A 17,971-nucleotide genomic window follows, 5' to 3' on the forward strand; every position below is an offset into this window, starting at 1 on the left:
CAGAATCAAACTCTTTACACAATACTTGATCACCCCACATCAAAACCCTTTCCTTCCCCTCAGTCCTTTCTTTTAATTAGAGTTCATAAGGATATGGGTTTACATGTTGACCGAGGCCTGTAGCAAATCCCCAGAAAACACATGTGAGGCTTGACCAGTTTTCACCTAAAACCACCCCTTCTCCGCTTGGTACCTGACAGGTGCGCCTCGGCTGTGTGCAGGCTTCAGGAGGACCGTCACCGTGTTGTCGGTTTGATTCAAGGGCGTCTCAAGTTCATAAGCCGGCATGGAGGGTGCTGGGGAAGATGCATGAGATAGGAGACTCATGATTTCTGGTTTGTCTTTTCCGTTTCCTTTCTACTTTCATTTACAATGAGCATTAAAAACACAGCACACTTAGTTTAAATTAAATTGCCTCTGTGAACCAACCACGAACAACCTTTACATATCTACCCAACCCTGAACATCAGGGACAGCTGTTAAAACCATCATGTGTTGACTTTGCTCTTGAGTTTAACCTGGGAGGGGGCACGAGGGGGGCTTAGGAGGTGTTAGTAATACTGTTTCTCTATTCGGATTCTCGCTAAATGGGTGCAGCCATTACATTCATCCATACATGTACATCACTGTAATTAAATTGTAAATTGTAAAATAAATTTAATTTGTGTACTTTTCTGTACATATGCTTTTCTTAAAATATTAAATGCAAATTTAAGAAATAATTACTAGGATCATAAAACTGATCATTTCAGTTCTCCCATCTAAGTCAAGGTTTCTTGTGTACCAAATATCCATCCAGAGATTTGAAGAGGTCCTTAGGAGTCAGAGGGCCTGGCTGGACCTAGTGACCACTGGTGGGCTCTCTGGGAAAGCCCAACCGCGGAAAAGATACTGAGTTGAAGTGAGAAAGGCTTGGGTTTGACTTTCTGTTGTCTTTTGTTTCGACCAGCATGAGAGCTTAGGCATGGTAATTATCTCTGAAGCTTCAGTTAACTCATCTATCAAAATAGGAGAGATTACCCTCCAGGGTTATTACCGGAATTCAAAGGGATAATAGATAAAGAGAGACGGGCAAATCTAGTTCTACAAATGTCAGCCCTCTTCCCAGTGCGGATCCCATTTCCAAGGCCATTTCCTGGAAGTCTTTGCTTTCTAGATTGTTCAGCTCGTTACTAGAAGATAACAGCTCTTCGGTAATGCTGTCATCACGGTGCACAAGAGACATCACCGCACCAAGGCTGTGACGCTGGCCGCAGAGGCACCAGCCTTTGTAAGGCCCTCAGGTCAGGTCCCTGATGAGGACAGTAGAGGCCAGTTTGGTGAGTATCGTTTTTTAAATCTTTTACATACAAGAAGCTTTTATGTAAAAGACATGGGTTATAGCTCAGGTCCATTCATTGGACCTTCTCAGCATTAAAATTAGCTCTAATTCTGTTAAAAATTAACTCCAGTTCATAACACAGAACTACATTTGGGATAGAGAGTAGTTCTCTGAGGTCCATGGAAGTAGAAAGTAGGGGCCCAGAATCCGTAATTTCTTTGAACCATAAAAACCAAACAGTTATTCTTGATGAGCCTTTGCAGGCTAACTAAAATGTCAACTGGCTTTGCTTTGGGATAGAACTGTTGAACTTGGTGGGTTAAGAGTGGCCAGACTCACACCAACCAGAATTTTTACCTAATACAAATGGTAAAAATGAATTATTTTTTCTAAAAGAATAGCCTCTTTAAGATAATAATCTTTGAAATATGGCTTCCATAGGGAGAAATTACCAAAAAAGGGGCTTGGAGGTATGTACACTGGCACACATTACCTCTTTAAACAGATAGTATCATCTTAATTTACATCCAGGGGTAAATTCACTTGATCAAGATCAGAGAAGAAGCACTGGGAAAAATTATAACTAGAACTCATATTTTCTGATTCCAGGCCCAGTGGTCTTTCTACTCAGGCATCTGTACAACTTATGTCATTTTCCTAACCTCTGAAGTATCCTTCCTCTTTTCCAGCTCTCCGTGTTGTTTTTATAAGCTAATGTCTTATATCAAACATCAAGTGTCTATTAAATTTCAAGTTAAGTTTGTGCTCATAAATTAACTCTTACACAATGCAAAGTTATCCCTTAAGTTATAATTGCTTAAAAACAAAATTCCAAACCTCACTCCTCCCGCAAAACCTAGTAGAAGGCTTAGAGTACTTGTGTTGTATTTCCTTCCCTTCCTTCAGTCCTAAAGAAAATCTCTCACAGAACTAGGGATGAGGGACAACAGATATAAAAATCAGGCTAAATATTACTTCGCTGACCCTGACTGATGAGAAGTTACTCCATCACCTGCCTCCTGCTCTTCTACCCGCAAACAAAACAGTCACAGCCCTAACTAAAATACTGCCCTACTCGGATCCAAAGGGGAAAACATGGAAAAGGAAAAACGTTCCCTGGAACTGTGTTTATTGCTGCTGCATATCCCACGCCAGATGGCAACTCCATTTCCTCTAGTCTGAAGCACAAAGACATTTTCTGCACAGTTGCACATGCCCAGAAATATTTCCCAAATTACGTCCTTTGTTGGTGTAATTGAGTCTCTACAAGAAACAAGCTGGCGGATGTTAAGTGCTTGGTGCCCCCCCCACTCTGTAGTAGCCTCTCTCTTGAGGACGTGAAACTACTAACAGTGAAGGTCCCACGGAAGGCTGAGCCTTCTGGAAGGGACTCCACATAACGCTGCCTTTCTGCTGAGCACCCCGTTGTGAGAGACCTCGCTATGGAGACTTTCCCGACACTGGTGCTCTGGGAGCTTGGGACTGCGAAGGGCTGAGAATGCTGGGAACAGCATCTCCCGCTCATGTCCAAGTTCTCCGACACACACTCTTAAAACAGTGCCTACCTCCTGACACAGGACGACGACCTGAAGCTCCCAAATGATAAACATTTGCGGCGTTTCATTGAAATCCATGAGTCCGATTTTCGTACTTACAAAAATATGAATTTACGTGTACGTTTGGGTGAGCTCTGCAGACTTGACAATGGGAAAGAGAAAGTACCCAAATGCTACTTCTGATAAAAGACACAGCTCATGAATGTACGATACCTGATATTTTGGTGGTGAACTGATTTGTTGCCGGGGGTCCAAAACCCTTAGCCGTGCTAGCTCGGATGGTGAAGGAATATGTGGTTCCCGGATACAGTCCGAAAAACAGAAAGTGGGTTTCATTTCCCAGTTTTGAAACTCTTCCACTTTGATTGGAGAGATCTATTTCTGGGTCAAAGGAACTGACTGCCTTGTAGGTGATCTGTAAGAGAAGACGGATGTGATGAAATACCTGAGGCAGATCGACCGAGACTGCGTCTTTATCCAATAAGCCCTCCTGATGTATGCGCTGTCAGACGCTTTAGGATAAGCTGTCCTGCTCCCCTAGACTCTTCAAATCCTGGATCCAGGGAACGGGCACAGGAACTCAGCCAAAACTGTGTTGAGTTGTTACTTTTATAGACAGAGGAACTGAAAGCCAGTAGATTAGAACATAAAGAATGAGTTCAGGTTTAAGCTATACCTTGACGTTGTTTGCTTTCAAGGTGTCTTGTTGGAAAACTACATTACAGCTGGCTTAAAACAAAATAACAAAATAGACAACCAGCTCAAACAGATAAGGACCCGACAAGGGGGAAGGCCTCATCTCTCATCCAGGGGCCAGAATCTGATTTTGCCCTGAATAGGATTATCGTATGCTGGGAACAAGGGCACTTTTAAGCATTTTCCTTAATGTGGGCAAAGATACCTGCTCCAAAAATAAATCCTAGATGTGTGTCAGTAGCCTTTAATGCTGTGACTGTGGTGTTTGCAATGTGTCCTATTTACTTTTTTCTTTAGAGCAATGCTGTCCAATAGGTCAGGATGGGAATGTTCTATTCTGCTCTATTCAGTGTGGTGGCCCCTAACCACAAGTGGCCACAGAGCACTAGAAACATGGCCAGTGAGACTGCAGAACTGAAAAATTAATTTCATTTTATTATTTTTAAAATCATTAAAAAAAATTGAAGTTACTTGATTTACAATGTTGTGTTACTTTCAGGTATACAGCAAAGTGACTGTATAATTATACATACATATATACATATTGTTTTCCAGATTCTTTTGCATTATAGGTTATTACAAGATACTGAGTATAGTTCCCTGTGCTATACAGTAGGTCCTCGTGGGTTATCTATTTTATATATAGTAGTGTGTATATGTTCATCCTAAACTCCTGATTTATCCCTCCCTCCCTTCCCCCTCTGGTAACCGTAAGTATCTCTTCTATGTCTGTGAGTCATTTTATTTTAATTAACTAAAATTTAAATTTAACTTGCTCTGAATGACTAGCAGTTTCCATTTTGGACACAGTGCAATTCTGGAAGCTTTATGTTTGCCACATGACAGGTGTTCAAATTACCCTGGATGAGTCTGGATTGTGTGAAAATAAATATAACATAGATGTCTTTAAATTTTGCCCTTTCAAATGATGTTTTAAACAATTTCACTCTAGGGCTTCCCTGGTGGTGCAGTGGTTGAGAGTCCGCCTGCCAATGCAGGGGACACGGGTTCGTGCCCCGGTCCGGGAAGATCCCACATGCCGCGGAGCGGCTGGGCCCGTGAGCCATGGCCGCTGAGCCTGTGCGTCCAGAGCCTGTGCTCCGCAACGGGAGAGGCCACAACAGTGAGAGGCCTGCGTACCGCAAAAAAAAAAAAAACAAAAATTTCACTCTAAGTAGTTCATCAACTCTTCAAGAACATGCATTTTAGGGGTGATTACTAACTTCTCCTCCTTGTAAAGGCATAATTTTTAAATGTGGCACATTCAAACGTTTTAAATTGCAAAACTGAGCACTTTTCTTGCTTTTAGATAGGTTAAAGTTACTCATAATTTATGTGCATGAACACTAACACTGTTATTATACCAAGTGATAATTGACATTCTTTCTTCTTATATTTATAGCATGTCATTATAATTAAGGAGACCTCTCTGAAAGAATATTTAGATTGAGTCAACTACGCTTTGGCAAGAAAATGTTTGCTGTATATATTAATCACCGCCGTGCATGACACCATCAGAGTCAGGCAGCAGATCTGCTGTTAACCCTCTCATGGGCTTCCCTCACGAGGTTCCTCTGAGTCAAGAGACAAGACCAGATCCACCAGCAGCTGCTGTCAGGGGACTTCAACGTCACTGCTATGCGCTTAGCTGCGCACTTTGAACTCCATCCTGAGAGCTCCAGAGAAGAGATAGAGAAGGCAGATCTAAGCTGTGACAACATAACTGCTCCTCCAAATTTATTAATTCCCTCATTCACAGCATGTTCACTGCACGTCTCTTGTGAGCCAAGCACTGTACTCTGGGCTGGTGTCTCATGTGGTGATTCAAACACAGTACCTGCCGCGGGGAAGGTAGCAGTCTGGTGGGTAAGGGGAGACCCAACCCAGCAGTGATGATGCAGTATAATTAGCATAAGGACTGGCCTTATGAAAAACTTCAATGGGATATAAATGCGTACGGGACAAAGTTCAGACTTCTGAGTTCTGTGCTTAAGATTTGCCTACACCTTCTTCTCTAAATTTTTCTTTTTCTTTTTTTTTAACATCTTAATTGGAGTATAATTGCTTTACAATGGTGTGCTAGTTTCTGCTGTATCACAGAGTGAATCAGCTAAACGTATACATATACCTCCATATCTCCTCCCTCTTGTGTCTCCCTCCCACCCTCCCTACCCCACCCCTCTAGGTGGTCACAAAGCACCGAGATGATCTCCCTGTGCTATGCAGCTGCTTCCCACTAGCTATCTGTTTTACATTTGGTAGTGTATATATGTCCATGCCACTCTCTCACTTCGTCCCAGCTTACCCTTCCCGCTCCCCGTATCCTCAAGTCCATTCTTTATGTCTGCATCTTTATGCCTGTCCTGCCCCTTGGTTCTTCAGAACCATTGCTTTTTTTTTGTTTTTGTTTTTTTAGATTCCATATATATGTGTTAGCATATGGTATGTTTTTCTCTTTCTGACTTACTTCCCTCTGTATGACAGTCTCTAGGTCCATCCACCTCACTACAAATAACTCAGTTTCATTTCTTTTTATGGCTGAGTAATATTCCATTGTATATTTGTGCCACATCTTCTTTATCCATTCATCTGTGAATGGACACTTAGGTTGCTTTCATGTCCTGGCTATTGTAAATAGAGCTGCAATGAATATTGTGGTACATGACTCTTTTTGAATTATGGTTTTCTCAGGGTATATGCCCAGTAGTAGGATTGCTGGGTCATATGGTAGTTCTACTTTTAGTTTTTTGAGGAACCTCCATACTGTTCTCCATAGTGGCGGTATCAATTTACATTCCCACCAACAGTGCAAGAGGGTTCCCTTTTCTCCACACGCTCTCCAGCATTTACTGTTTGTAGACTTTTTGATGATGGCCATTCTGACCGGTGTGAGGTGATACCTCATTGTAGTTTTGATTTGCATTTCTCTAATGATTAGTGATGTTGAGAATCCTTTCATGTGTTTACTGGCAATTTGTATATCATCTTTGGAGAAATGTCTATTTAGGTCTTCTGCCCATTTGTGGACTGGGTTGTTTCTTTTTTTGATATTGAGCTGCATGAGCTCCTTGTATATTTTGGAGATTAATCCTTTGTCAGTTGCTTCATTTGCAAATATTTTCTCCCATTCTGACGGTTGCCTTTTTGTCTCGTTTAAGCTGTGCAAAAACTTTTAAGTTTCATTAGGTCCCATTTGTTTATTTTTGTTTTTCTTTCCATTTCTCTAGGAGGCGGATCAAAAAGGATCTTGCTGTGATTCATGCCATAGAGTGTTCTGCCTATGTTTTCCTCTAAGAGTTTTATAATGTCTGGTCTTACATTTATGTCTTTAATCCATTTTGAGTTTATTTTTGTGTATGGTGTTAGGGAGTGTTCTAATTTCATTCTTTTACACGTAGCTGTCCAGTTTTCCCAGAACCACTTATTGAAGACACTGTCTTTTCTCCATTGTATATCCTTGCCACCTTTGTCATAGATTACTTGACCATAGGTGCATGGGTTTATTTCTGGGCTTTCTATCCTGTTCCATTGATCTATATTTCTGTTTTTGTGCCAGTAGCATACTGTCTTGATTACTGTAGCTTTGTAGTATAGTCTGAAGTCCGGGAGCCTGGTTCCTCCAGCTCTGTTTTTCTTTCTCAAGATTGCTTTAGCTATTTGGGATCTTTTGTGTTTCCATACAAACGGTGAAATTTTTTGTTCTAGTTCTGTGAAAAATGCCATTGGTTGTTTGATAGGGATTGCACTGAATCTGTAGATTGCTTTGGGGGGTATAGTCATTTTCACAATGTTGACTCTTCCAATCCAAGAATATGGTATATCTCTCCATCTATTTGTATCATTTTTAATTTCTGTCATCAGTATCTTATACTTTTCTGCATACAGGTCTGTTGTCTCCTTAGGTAGGTTTATTCCTAGGTATTTTATTCTTTTTGTTGCAGTGGTAAATGGGAGTGTTTCCTTAATTTCTCTTTCAGATTTTTCATTATTAGTGTATAGGAATGCAGGAGATTTCTGTGCATTAATTTTGTATCCTGCTACTTTACCAAATTCATTGATGAGCTCTAGTAGTTTTCTGGTAGCATCTTTTGGATTCTCTACGTATAGTTTCATGTCATCTGCAAACAATGACAGTTTTACTTCTTCTTTTCCGATTTGGATTCCTTTTCTTTTTTTTTCTGATTGCTGTGGCTAAAACTTCCAAAACTATGTTGAATAATAGCAGTGAGAGTGGGCAACCTTGTCTTGTTCCTGATCTTAGAGGAAATGCTTTCAGTTTTTCACCATTGAGAACAATATTGGCTGGGGGGTTGTCATATATGGCCTTTATTATGTTGAGGTAAGTTCCCTCTATGCCCACTTTCTGGAGGGTTTTTATTGTAAATGGGTGTTGAATTTTGTCAAAAGCTTTGTCTGCATCTACTGAGATGACCATATGGTTTTTATCCTTCAATTTGTTAATATGGTGTATCACATTGATTGATTTGCATATATTGAAGAATCCTTGCATTCCTGGGATAAACCCCACTTGATCATGTGTATGACCTTTTAAATGTGCTGTTGGATTCTGTTTGCTAGTATTTTGTTGAGGATTTTTGCACTTATATTCCTCAGTGATACTGGCCTGTAGTTTTTTTTTGTGTGTGTGACATCTTTGTCTGGTTTTGGTATCAGGGTGATGGTGGCCTCACAGAATGAGTTTGGGAGTGTTCCTCCCTCTGCTATATTTTGCAAGATTTTGAGAAGGAAAAGTGTTAGCTCTTCTCTAAATGTTTGATAGAATTCACCTGTGCAGCCATCTGGTCCTGGGCTTTTGTTTGTTGGAAGATTTTTCATCACAGTTTCAATTTAGTGCTTGTGATTGGTCTGTTTATAGTTTCTACTTCTTCCTGATTCAGTCTCGAAAGGTTGTGCTTTTCTAAGAATTTGTCCGTTTCTTCCAGGTTGTCCATTTTATTGGCATACAGTTGCTTGTAGTAATCTCTCATGATCCTTTGTATTTCTGCAGTGTCAGTTGTTACTTCTCCTTCTTCATTTCTAATTCTGTTGATCTGAGTCTTTTCCCTTTTTTCTTGATGACTCTGGCTAATGGTTTATCAATTTTGTTTATCTTCTCAAAGAATCAGCTTTTAGTTTTTGTGATCTTTGTGATTTTTTCCTTCATTTCCTTTTCATTTATTTCTGATCTGATCTGATCTTTATGATTTCTTTCCTTCTGCTAACTTTGGGTTTCTTTTGTTCTTCTTTCTCTAATTGCTTTAGGTGTAGGTTTAGGTTGTTTATTTGAGGCGTTTCTTGTTTCTTGAGGTAGGACTGTAGTGCTATAAACTTTCCTCTTAGAACTGCTTTTGCTGCATCCCACAGGTTTTGGGTGGTCGTGTTTTCATTGTCATTTGTTTCTAGGTATTTTTAAATTTGCTCTTTGATTTCTGCAGTGATCTCTTGGTTATTTAGTAGTGTATTGTTTAGCCTCCATGTGTTTGCATTTTTTACAGTTTTTTTCCTGTAATTGATATCTAGTCTTACAGCATTGTGGTCAGAAAAGATACTTGATACAATTTCAATTTTCTTAAATTTACCAAGGCTTGATTTGTGACCCAAGATATGATCTATCCTGGAAAATGTTCCATAAGTGCTTGAGAAGAAAGTGTATTGTGTTGTTTTTGGATGGAATGTCCTATAAATATCAATTAAGTCCATCTTGTTTAATGTGTCATTTAAAGGCTGTGTTTCCTTATTTATTTTCATTTTGGATGATCTCTCCATTGGTGAAAGTGGGGTGTTAAAGTCCCCTACTATTATTGTGTTACTGTCAATTTCCCCTTTTATGGCTGTTAGCATTTGCCTTATGTATTGAGGTGCTACTATGTTGGGTGCATAAATATTTACAATTGTTATATCTTCTTCTTGGATCGATCCGTTGATTATTATGTAGTGTCCTTCTTTGTCTCTCATAATAGTCTTTATTTTAAAGTCTATTCTGTCTGATATGAGAATTGCTCCTCCAGCTTTCTTTTGATTTCCATTTGCATGGAATATCTTTTTCCATCCTGTCACTTTCAGTCTGTATGTGTTCCTAGGTCTGAAGTGGGTCTCTTGTAGACAGCACATATACAGGTCTTATTTTTGTATCCATTCAGCCAGTCTGTGTCTTTTAGTTGGAGCATTTAATCCATTTACATTTAAGGTAATTATCAATATGTATGTTTCTATTACCATTTTCTTAATTGTTTTGGGTTTGTTATTGTAAGTGTTTTCCTTCTCCTGTGTTTCCTGCCTAGAGAAGTTCCTTTAACATTTGTTGTAAAGCTGGTTTGGTGGTGCTGATTTCTCATAGCTTTTGCTTGTCTGTAAAGGTTTTAATTTCTACATTGAATCTGAATGAGATCCTTGCTGGGTAGAGTAATCTTGGTTGTAGGTTTTTCCCTTTCATCACTTTAAATATGTCCTGCAACTCCCTTCTGGCTTGTAGAGTTTCTGCTGAAAGATCAGCTGTTATCCTTATGGGGATTCCCTTCTATGTTATTTGTTGCTTTTCCCTTGCTGCTTTTAATATTTTTTCTTTGTATTTAATTTTTGATAGTTTGTTTAATATGTGTGTTCGCATGTTTCTCCTTGGAGACATCCTGTATGGGGCTCTCTGTGCTTCCTGGACTTGATAGACTATATCCTTTCCCATATTAGGGAAGTTTTCAACTATAATCTCTTCAAATATTTTCTCAGTCCCTTTCTTTTTCTCTTCCTCTTCTGGGACCTCTATAATTCGAATGTTGGTGCATTTAATGTTGTCACAGAGGTCTCTGAGACTGTCCTCAATTCTTTTCATTCAAAGACCCTGTCAGCCACGTGGCTGCTAGTGTTGGAGGGTCTCCTGCAGAGGCAGGGGTGGCTGTGGCTCACCACAGGGACAAGGACACTGGCAGAAGTTCACATGGAATGACATCATATTTTCTTCCTTCCTAGTCAGGGGACAAAGAGTTACTGCCCCACAAACACTGGGCTTTTCTGACGCTGCTTTTGCTTATAAACTCTCACCTCCTTGGAATGTGAGAGAGTTAACTCTGTCCTCTTTCCTCCACCATGAATTCAGATTCACTCTTGCCATTCAAATACTGACTGAACTGTGTGAGCACGAGCACTGCAGTCAGCAGGAAGACACAGGCCCCGCCCTCGGGCAACCAAGAATCTGGACTGGGCTGGGGAGGAGCTGGGGAGACATCCAGTAAATTCATAATTTTTAAACACTACGTGCCATGGAAGAAACAAACAGGATGCTAAGATGAAGGGGATTTGGGGGTGGGACCCATGCTCAGCCATTCAGAATGGCCGGGGGAGAGTCCCCTGAGGAGATGACAGTTAACTGAACTTGGGAAGGAGTCAGCCAGGCTAGGAGTCTGGGGAAGAAAAGCATGAACTAAGACCATGAAGCAGGAGCATTCCGGACACAGATGATGGACAGAAAGAAGGCCCCTGTGGCTGCAGCCCAGCCAGCGAGGGGCAATTCCCTGCAGCGCTCTGTACCCCAAGGGAGAAAGTGTGGAGACATGCAACAGGGGCCTTTGAACAATTTTAAGTGTGAAGATAAAATGATCTGACTTCCCTTATAAAGAGATCACGTTGGCTGCCAGGTGGAGTGTTGCTTTCTGGAAGGGGGCATCAAAGGTAGTAGGAGGACCCCTAGGAGCCCTGGCAGAGGCCATGGGTGAGGCCACAGCACAGGTGAGAGAAGGCAGTGGCTTGGACCAAGGGTGGGGCCATGAAGAGAGAAATACATGAAAAGAAGCAGCAAGTTTTAGAGTCGACATGAGCAGAAGTCAGTGATGGACTGGATGTGGGGATAGATGGAGGATCCAAGACAGGCTCCATGTTTGGGCTTGAGCAAAGGATTTCCTGCTTACTGAAATGGGATGGAATGAATGAGAAGTTAACTGCTGGGGGGGTGGGCATGTCAAGGTCGAGATGCCTGTGACAGTCAGGAGGACACACCATGTAGGACATAGGGCTGGGAGCTGAGAGGTCTGGGCTGGAAGTAGAGCCCTGGGGGTGAGCAGCGTTGGAACATCACGGTTCAGGACTGGATGAGGTCCCTGGGGAAACACTGATATTTAATATAGGGCCGAGAAGGAGAGCCAGAAAGCAGGGAGAAGCCAAAAGAGACAGCTGTCATAGAAATCAAAAGAACACAGTGTGTTAAGAAGGAAATGCTTTCAAAGATGCTGCCGGGAGTTTGAGACTGGAACCAAAAACATGTCCACCCATGTCTCGAGCCGGGGCTCACATTCTACGTGTCCGTAAAGCCTTCCCAAACCTGTCCTAACGATCACTGGATCTGCTCAACACCGGCTGTTGTGACTGTGTCCCTACCATCCATTCGGCAATAAATCATGGAGAGGTGTAAGAGCTCTTCGTAGTCTGAAATTGTGATTTAAACATGCCAAAGGAACTGGAACTTGTCATACAGTTGTCTCTTCTTTCTGAATAGTGATAGCTTATTCTTCTTTCTGATCCCACTGTGATCAGTAAATATTTGGCACTCGGTATATATTTTCCTAAAGACTCCGGGGAGAGCAGGTATGTGCACGCACTCACACACATGCTCATGGTGCAGCAAGAAGGACGTTTGCTCTGCAAAGCAAAAAGCAAATGCATTATCAGAGGACTTGCTGTTTTACCATTGCTGATGGGTTTGTACTCGCCTCCAGCCACGGCCTTGCAGGATCAGCTACACTGGGGTTCTTTCGGTCACAGTCCTTGATAATTTGTTAAAAAGCACAGATCCTCTCCCCAGCCCATAACAAAGCACGTATACGCTGCTCTTAAAAATCGTGAATCCTCTCCCTCACCTCTAACAAATCCCTAACAAGCAACTATGTTGTGTCCAAGTGGACGCAAAATGTCAGAAAGTTCATGGATTCCCCCTCAAACCCACCCAGAGCCCTGGGAGTCTGAATTCCAGGAATAAAAAGGTTCCTCGGGAACACAGTGAACTTGACCCTAGAACTCCGTTGCCTGCGCAGCTGATGATCAGTAAGCATCTGTCCTCCTGAGCAGTACTTCTGAAGGGCACCCAGCTCCACGCTCACATCCAAATGCAACATGTACTTTCAGTATTTATTTTTTCACTGTTCATTCAGCATGTTTATTAAGTGCCTAGTAAGTACCAGGCCAAGGACGAGCATCGGGAGACTCCCAGGAGGGAGGTCTGGGGCTGAGCTCACACTTGGCCGTTTTGTTGGCTGAGGGCCAAGGTGATTCTAATGATGCCTCCATGGAGAACACTGACGTTCCAGGGTGGACCCAAGGACTTGATGGGATGCCCACGCTGAAAGCAAACCGACATGCAGACAACATATGTGGGGTTAGATCAGTTAGGTGAGGTGGAGTCAGCTGCTGCTCACATCGGATGCCTTCTGATTGGTAGGTCAGTGCCTGAAATACTCCAGCATCCTCTTTCCCTCCTCTAAGTCTCAAATTCTGGAGAACCAAAATGGAATAACACATAATCTCTGACCACAAGGGGAATCAATCTTCCAGGGAGTGTGAGTAGGCTGCAATGCCAGCCAGCCTTAAATACAGTCCTTCAACAGAGGGGCAAGCAATCAAAGGAACCAACGAGTAAATCAGATTCCAGGGGACGCAAGAACCTAGGATGCTCCACGGAAAAGTTCAAAATTTGACTGAAATGCTGAAAGATAAGCAGAAGTGCCATAGGAGGAGAACGAGGGGAGGCAGTCAGGAGGAAAGAAGCGGATAAGCAGAAGCAGGTGTGAAAAACCAGAAGGTTCATGGAGAAAAGAAAACTCCACACACATGGCTCCTTCAGTTCCAGGAGAGAATCATGGGAGATGCAGTAACAAGTATCAGTTGGGATGGTACCATGTATGGCCTTGAATACTGACAGCAAACAGGGCCCCTCAATTCTCCCTCTCTCCACCCTGTGAACTGTCTCAGGGGAGAGTGATTCACTGAGCCCCGCTCTCCAGGTGGGGGGTCTTGAGGTATTTTCAACTCTCCATCCGTCAACGCCCCAGTGGGCTGATGAGTCCAGACTGTTCTCCTTTACTATGTGCCCGACAACCCTGCACACGCTGCAACGAGGCAGACATTTGGTCCTCATTTCATTCTTTTCTATAATTAGCTGCTGATAGGACTGCTCACTTCTAGTAGAGGAGACAGAAGATCTTTTATATTTTGTTCTCTTCTAATACCTTATACATACTAAATGTGTTTTTCAAAAGCTTGTTGGTGTGTTACTCTTGTGACCAGGAGTTTGGAGTTGATTCACTAAGCAATCGTGAGCCATATAAAGTCACTGGGGTACAATGAAAATACTGGGACATACATCCCTGTGCATTTGGGAGTATTACTGACTGAGAAACTTCCCTAAACAGGCTTGACATGCAGTGTCTGAATTTTGATAGATATTCCCAAATTGTCTACATGAGAGGTTGCAAAATTGTATGTCCCCATCAACGGTCTGTGCACACAAATTTCACCACATCACCCCTTAACACTGGATTTGCACCAACTTAAACTTTCTGAAGTGTTTGTTTTATTTCATTTCTTAATCCTTGGTAAGGTTAGGTAGCTATCTTTTCATCTGCTTATGCCATTCAGATTTTTTTTCCTATGAATCAACTCCTTTTATTCTTCACCCATTTTTTCTAATGGAGTGTTGTCTACTTCTTATCAATCTGTATCAAGTGTGTTATAATTACAGCCACGAGCCAGTTGACTGCTATAAATGTTGAAAATAATTTCCCCAAGTCTTCTGTTTGTTATTTAGACTTTACTTTGTGGCATTTTCTATCATTCAGAAGTTTAAATTCTTATATAACCAAATCTATCAATCTTTCTTAAATGACTTCTGGGTTTTATGTCAAGATATATTACAAAAGCGTCTTCCTTATTTTTCTTATAGTGTTGCTATAGTTTAATTTTTCTGTTTAGTTCATGAACCTATTTGGCATTTATTTTTGTATGATGTGGAGGGGGTCTTATATGGCATATTATTCTTATAATAAAATGCTGGGTTTGCTAGCATTTATTAAATTTTATCCACGTATATTCATAAGTGTACTTGCACTATAAATTTCTACCTTGTAAAATTTTGGAAGCACATGCATCTAGTTGTTCATAGTAGTTACCTCTGAAAAGTGAATTTGGGAGGCAAAGACATTTTATTTTGAATGCTTCTGTACTTAAAGTATCCTTTCAGAGAACAATACTGCATTTATAATTTGATAAAATAAAAATCTGGATAGCTATTGAGGAAAAGTGTAATTACCAGTCCCAGATTTTAGGAAGATGTCTCAGATAGAATGAAACGGCTGAGCAGGAGGTAAGGCACGAGAAGGGCTGAGGCTAGAACACAGCTGGGGACAAGAGGAAGGAAGGCTAGTTTGAGAAGGCTGAGGATGGGGAGGACAAAGAACTGAGGCCAGAAGAATGCTTTAGTGCCGTCAGAGCCATAACTTCCGGCAAAAGATGACATTGTCAGCATTTTCCAATCATTAATGATCTGGTATATCTCTCTTAAGAGGTAAAGAGAGAACTTGAGAATAACATGAACCCACAGCACGTTCACTTACAGCATTTACAACATTCCTTCTGTTTCTTCTCCTCTCCTTCAAAAAACCATACAAGTGTGCTCAAGAAACACCCCTATCATTTATTACTAAGCTTTTTTCCAACTATGATAACGTATCTTGCCTTCCAGTTTTGACCTATAGTCAAATGTGTTCCCATGAATACACTGTTCCTAAGGTTTTGGTTTCCCTTTGAGCAACGGTTTTATTTCCTTAGCATGTCTGTCCCAGGGGACTGTGGTCCTCCAGGGAAGGGACTGGTCTGGTTCACCAGCAGCCCTGCACCAGGAGGAAGCTGGGTCTCCTGCAGACTCAGGTACAGGCTGGGTGAGCCCCAGGGTGCAGTGTGTTTTAGCCAAAGAGGAGCTCCCTGCACAGACACCATCTAAGGCCCACCTTGGGGAATCTGGAATACCTTCCTTCCTACTTCTAGGAAACATGGAGAAAAGAAGAGAAAGATTCGACAGTCAGAAACTTATCACTTAAGCCGGATTCACACATTTGGCATTTTCCCTTTGGTGCCTAGAAAAAACAACCAACCTGCTCTTCTTACCTATATCTTGAGTTTTAAAATGCTGATTTACAAGACATTCACACATCCCCTTTGTAGTAGCATTTAGATCAGTGTTCAGCTAGGAGGGACATCCTGGCTGCTGAAATCAGAGAGACTGATGGGTTCTGCTTTTCCTATTGTTTTCACATTAAAGTTACTTATTACACGAATATTATGCTCCATGGGATCAGAAAGAAAGGATCTCACCTTTATTTTCTGTCCGTCTAGATATCAACATGTGGCTTTCAGGAGAGGTGGACTGATTTCTTTGTACTTAATGTTGATTTCAAAGACTGTATCTTTTCTAGTACAATATTCTGTTAGCCTGAGGTAAGAATCCACAAAACAGAACTAAAAAATGGTCATGGAGCCAAAAATATTAACTAAAAGATTCTGATCACTGAGAAAAAAAAATGAACTTGTTTGATTTGATTATAAAAAACAACCCTACCAAAGAGAGCCATGAATTTTCATGATTCTTTTACAACGAAGCAGCCAAGGAAAGCATAATAACTTAATGTGAAAATCAACTTTTTTTCTTTTCTCTTACTTTGTTTAGCTTTTCATGAACAACAATTTTTTTTTTTTTTTGCATTTCAATACCAATTTTCAAAAGGTACAAGGAAACATAGCTGTGAGGCTAGTTGGGTCAGGGAAAGGGTTCACCAATGGTGACTGTCTGACAGCCAATCTACTCCAGCTTTGTCAGTAGCTCTGAAAGGTATTCAGGTAGAGGTCCCATAGGAAGAATGGCTGCGGATTTTAGAAACCTAACAACATATAATTTTGTTGAATTTGCATTCACATAAATGCTAGCTTGAAAAAAAATGCACCTGCTTGTTTCTATGACAATAGGCAGAGTGAAATCACGCTCATACAGATGTGACGATGACTGCCAGCCCGCTATTGCTGTTATTTTTTTCCCTGAACAAGTCATCGAATTCTTCTCTGCTATCTACCAGTAGACAAAACTATGTCACAGAAGTCTAAAGGCTGTTTTGCTAATGCTAAGAAACCAGAAGACATTATTCTGTTGTTACTCCCAAGACAATGTCTATCGACTCCACTAATTGGATCATCAGCGTTCTTCTATAATTCAGGAGTAAAATATTTTAGAGCTGGCAAGAACAGGATGCCATGGTTGCCTCCTAAATAATGTATATGACAGAACACTTACTGTTCTTAACAAAGGTGATTTTTAAACTATATTATGGTGTGGCTTTACATACAATAACATGTAATCTGGAAGCATCTAAATCATTGTGAATATACATCCTGAAATTATACATAATTTGAAAACTCATTTTTAATTTTTTTGCTTCTATTCAGTAACCATTATAACTATTAAAGGTATTCAACTTCTTAAAAGGCATGATGTTACTATGCATTTTTAAATACTAGATAGTCTAGCTATCATAGAAGTTACAGTAAAAATCAAATTACTAACAAATGTATATACTACCTCATATAAAGTGATGACACCATAGGTTTGAATTGGTTCTCGCCATTGAAGAAATATCTTCTCTTCAAAGGTACTTCCTTGGATGGATTCAGTAAGAACAGCACCTGGAACTAGAAGGGGGGAAAAATCGATACATATTTAAGTAAACCAAAAACAAAATACGTTTTTCTAAACTTGACAGGTTTTTAACTCTCTATTGAGGTGTAAGATTTTAATAGATATATTCCATTTTCTTGCAAAAACCTGCAATTTAAAACCATTTTGGCTATACTGTCTTTATAAAGAAAAGAATTTCATCACATTTTCCTCTAAGAAGTTTGAATCAATTAGACAAATCTCAGTATCATCTTGTAAATAAACTTTTTTATTCTTCAGAAATAAAGAAGGATGTGGAGCAATGCGAATTCCCACACATTGCTTGTGAGACCATAAATTGGTACAGCTACTTTGGAAAATAATTTGCCTGTATTCACTGAAGTTAAAGAGGCACATGTCATACGACCCAATAATCCCACCTCAGGTATATTGCCTAGTAATATTCTTGCACATATGTACTAAGAGACATAGACTAGGATGTCAGCATAGTAGCATTTTAAAATAAAACTAATAAATTGGAGACAAAAAATAGTTTAAGAAATTAGTTTATATTCACTCAATAAAATACAAAAACGACTGAAAATCGATGACAGCTTTATACATCATCATGGATGAATTCTATAACCATAACACTGAGTGATAAAGGTATGTCAAAGAAGAATATATATGAACTCCTGGACTTATATTTAATATGTCTAT

At 40.6% G+C, this 17,971-nt stretch overlaps 1 protein-coding gene across 5 annotated transcripts in view; it reads right to left on the reverse strand.

Moving 5' to 3' along the window:
- The window catches only part of PTPRM (protein tyrosine phosphatase receptor type M), a gene marked incomplete at its 5' end in the record, with an annotated part of 766,253 nt that overhangs the window by 294,372 nt on the left and 453,910 nt on the right, over positions 1 to 17,971 (reverse strand). For all 5 annotated transcript variants that reach the window (XM_079718129.1, XM_079718128.1, XM_079718127.1 and 2 more), the window contains 3 exons: positions 194 to 296; positions 3,091 to 3,292; positions 17,177 to 17,286. In XM_079718129.1, coding sequence (XP_079574255.1) covers positions 194 to 296; positions 3,091 to 3,292; positions 17,177 to 17,286 — 415 coding nt within the window. The remainder of the gene's footprint in view (positions 1 to 193; positions 297 to 3,090; positions 3,293 to 17,176; positions 17,287 to 17,971) is intronic.

The sequence above is a fragment of the Hyperoodon ampullatus genome, assembly GCF_949752795.1.
Source record: "Hyperoodon ampullatus genome assembly, chromosome: 13".
Lineage (NCBI taxonomy): Eukaryota > Metazoa > Chordata > Mammalia > Artiodactyla > Ziphiidae > Hyperoodon > Hyperoodon ampullatus.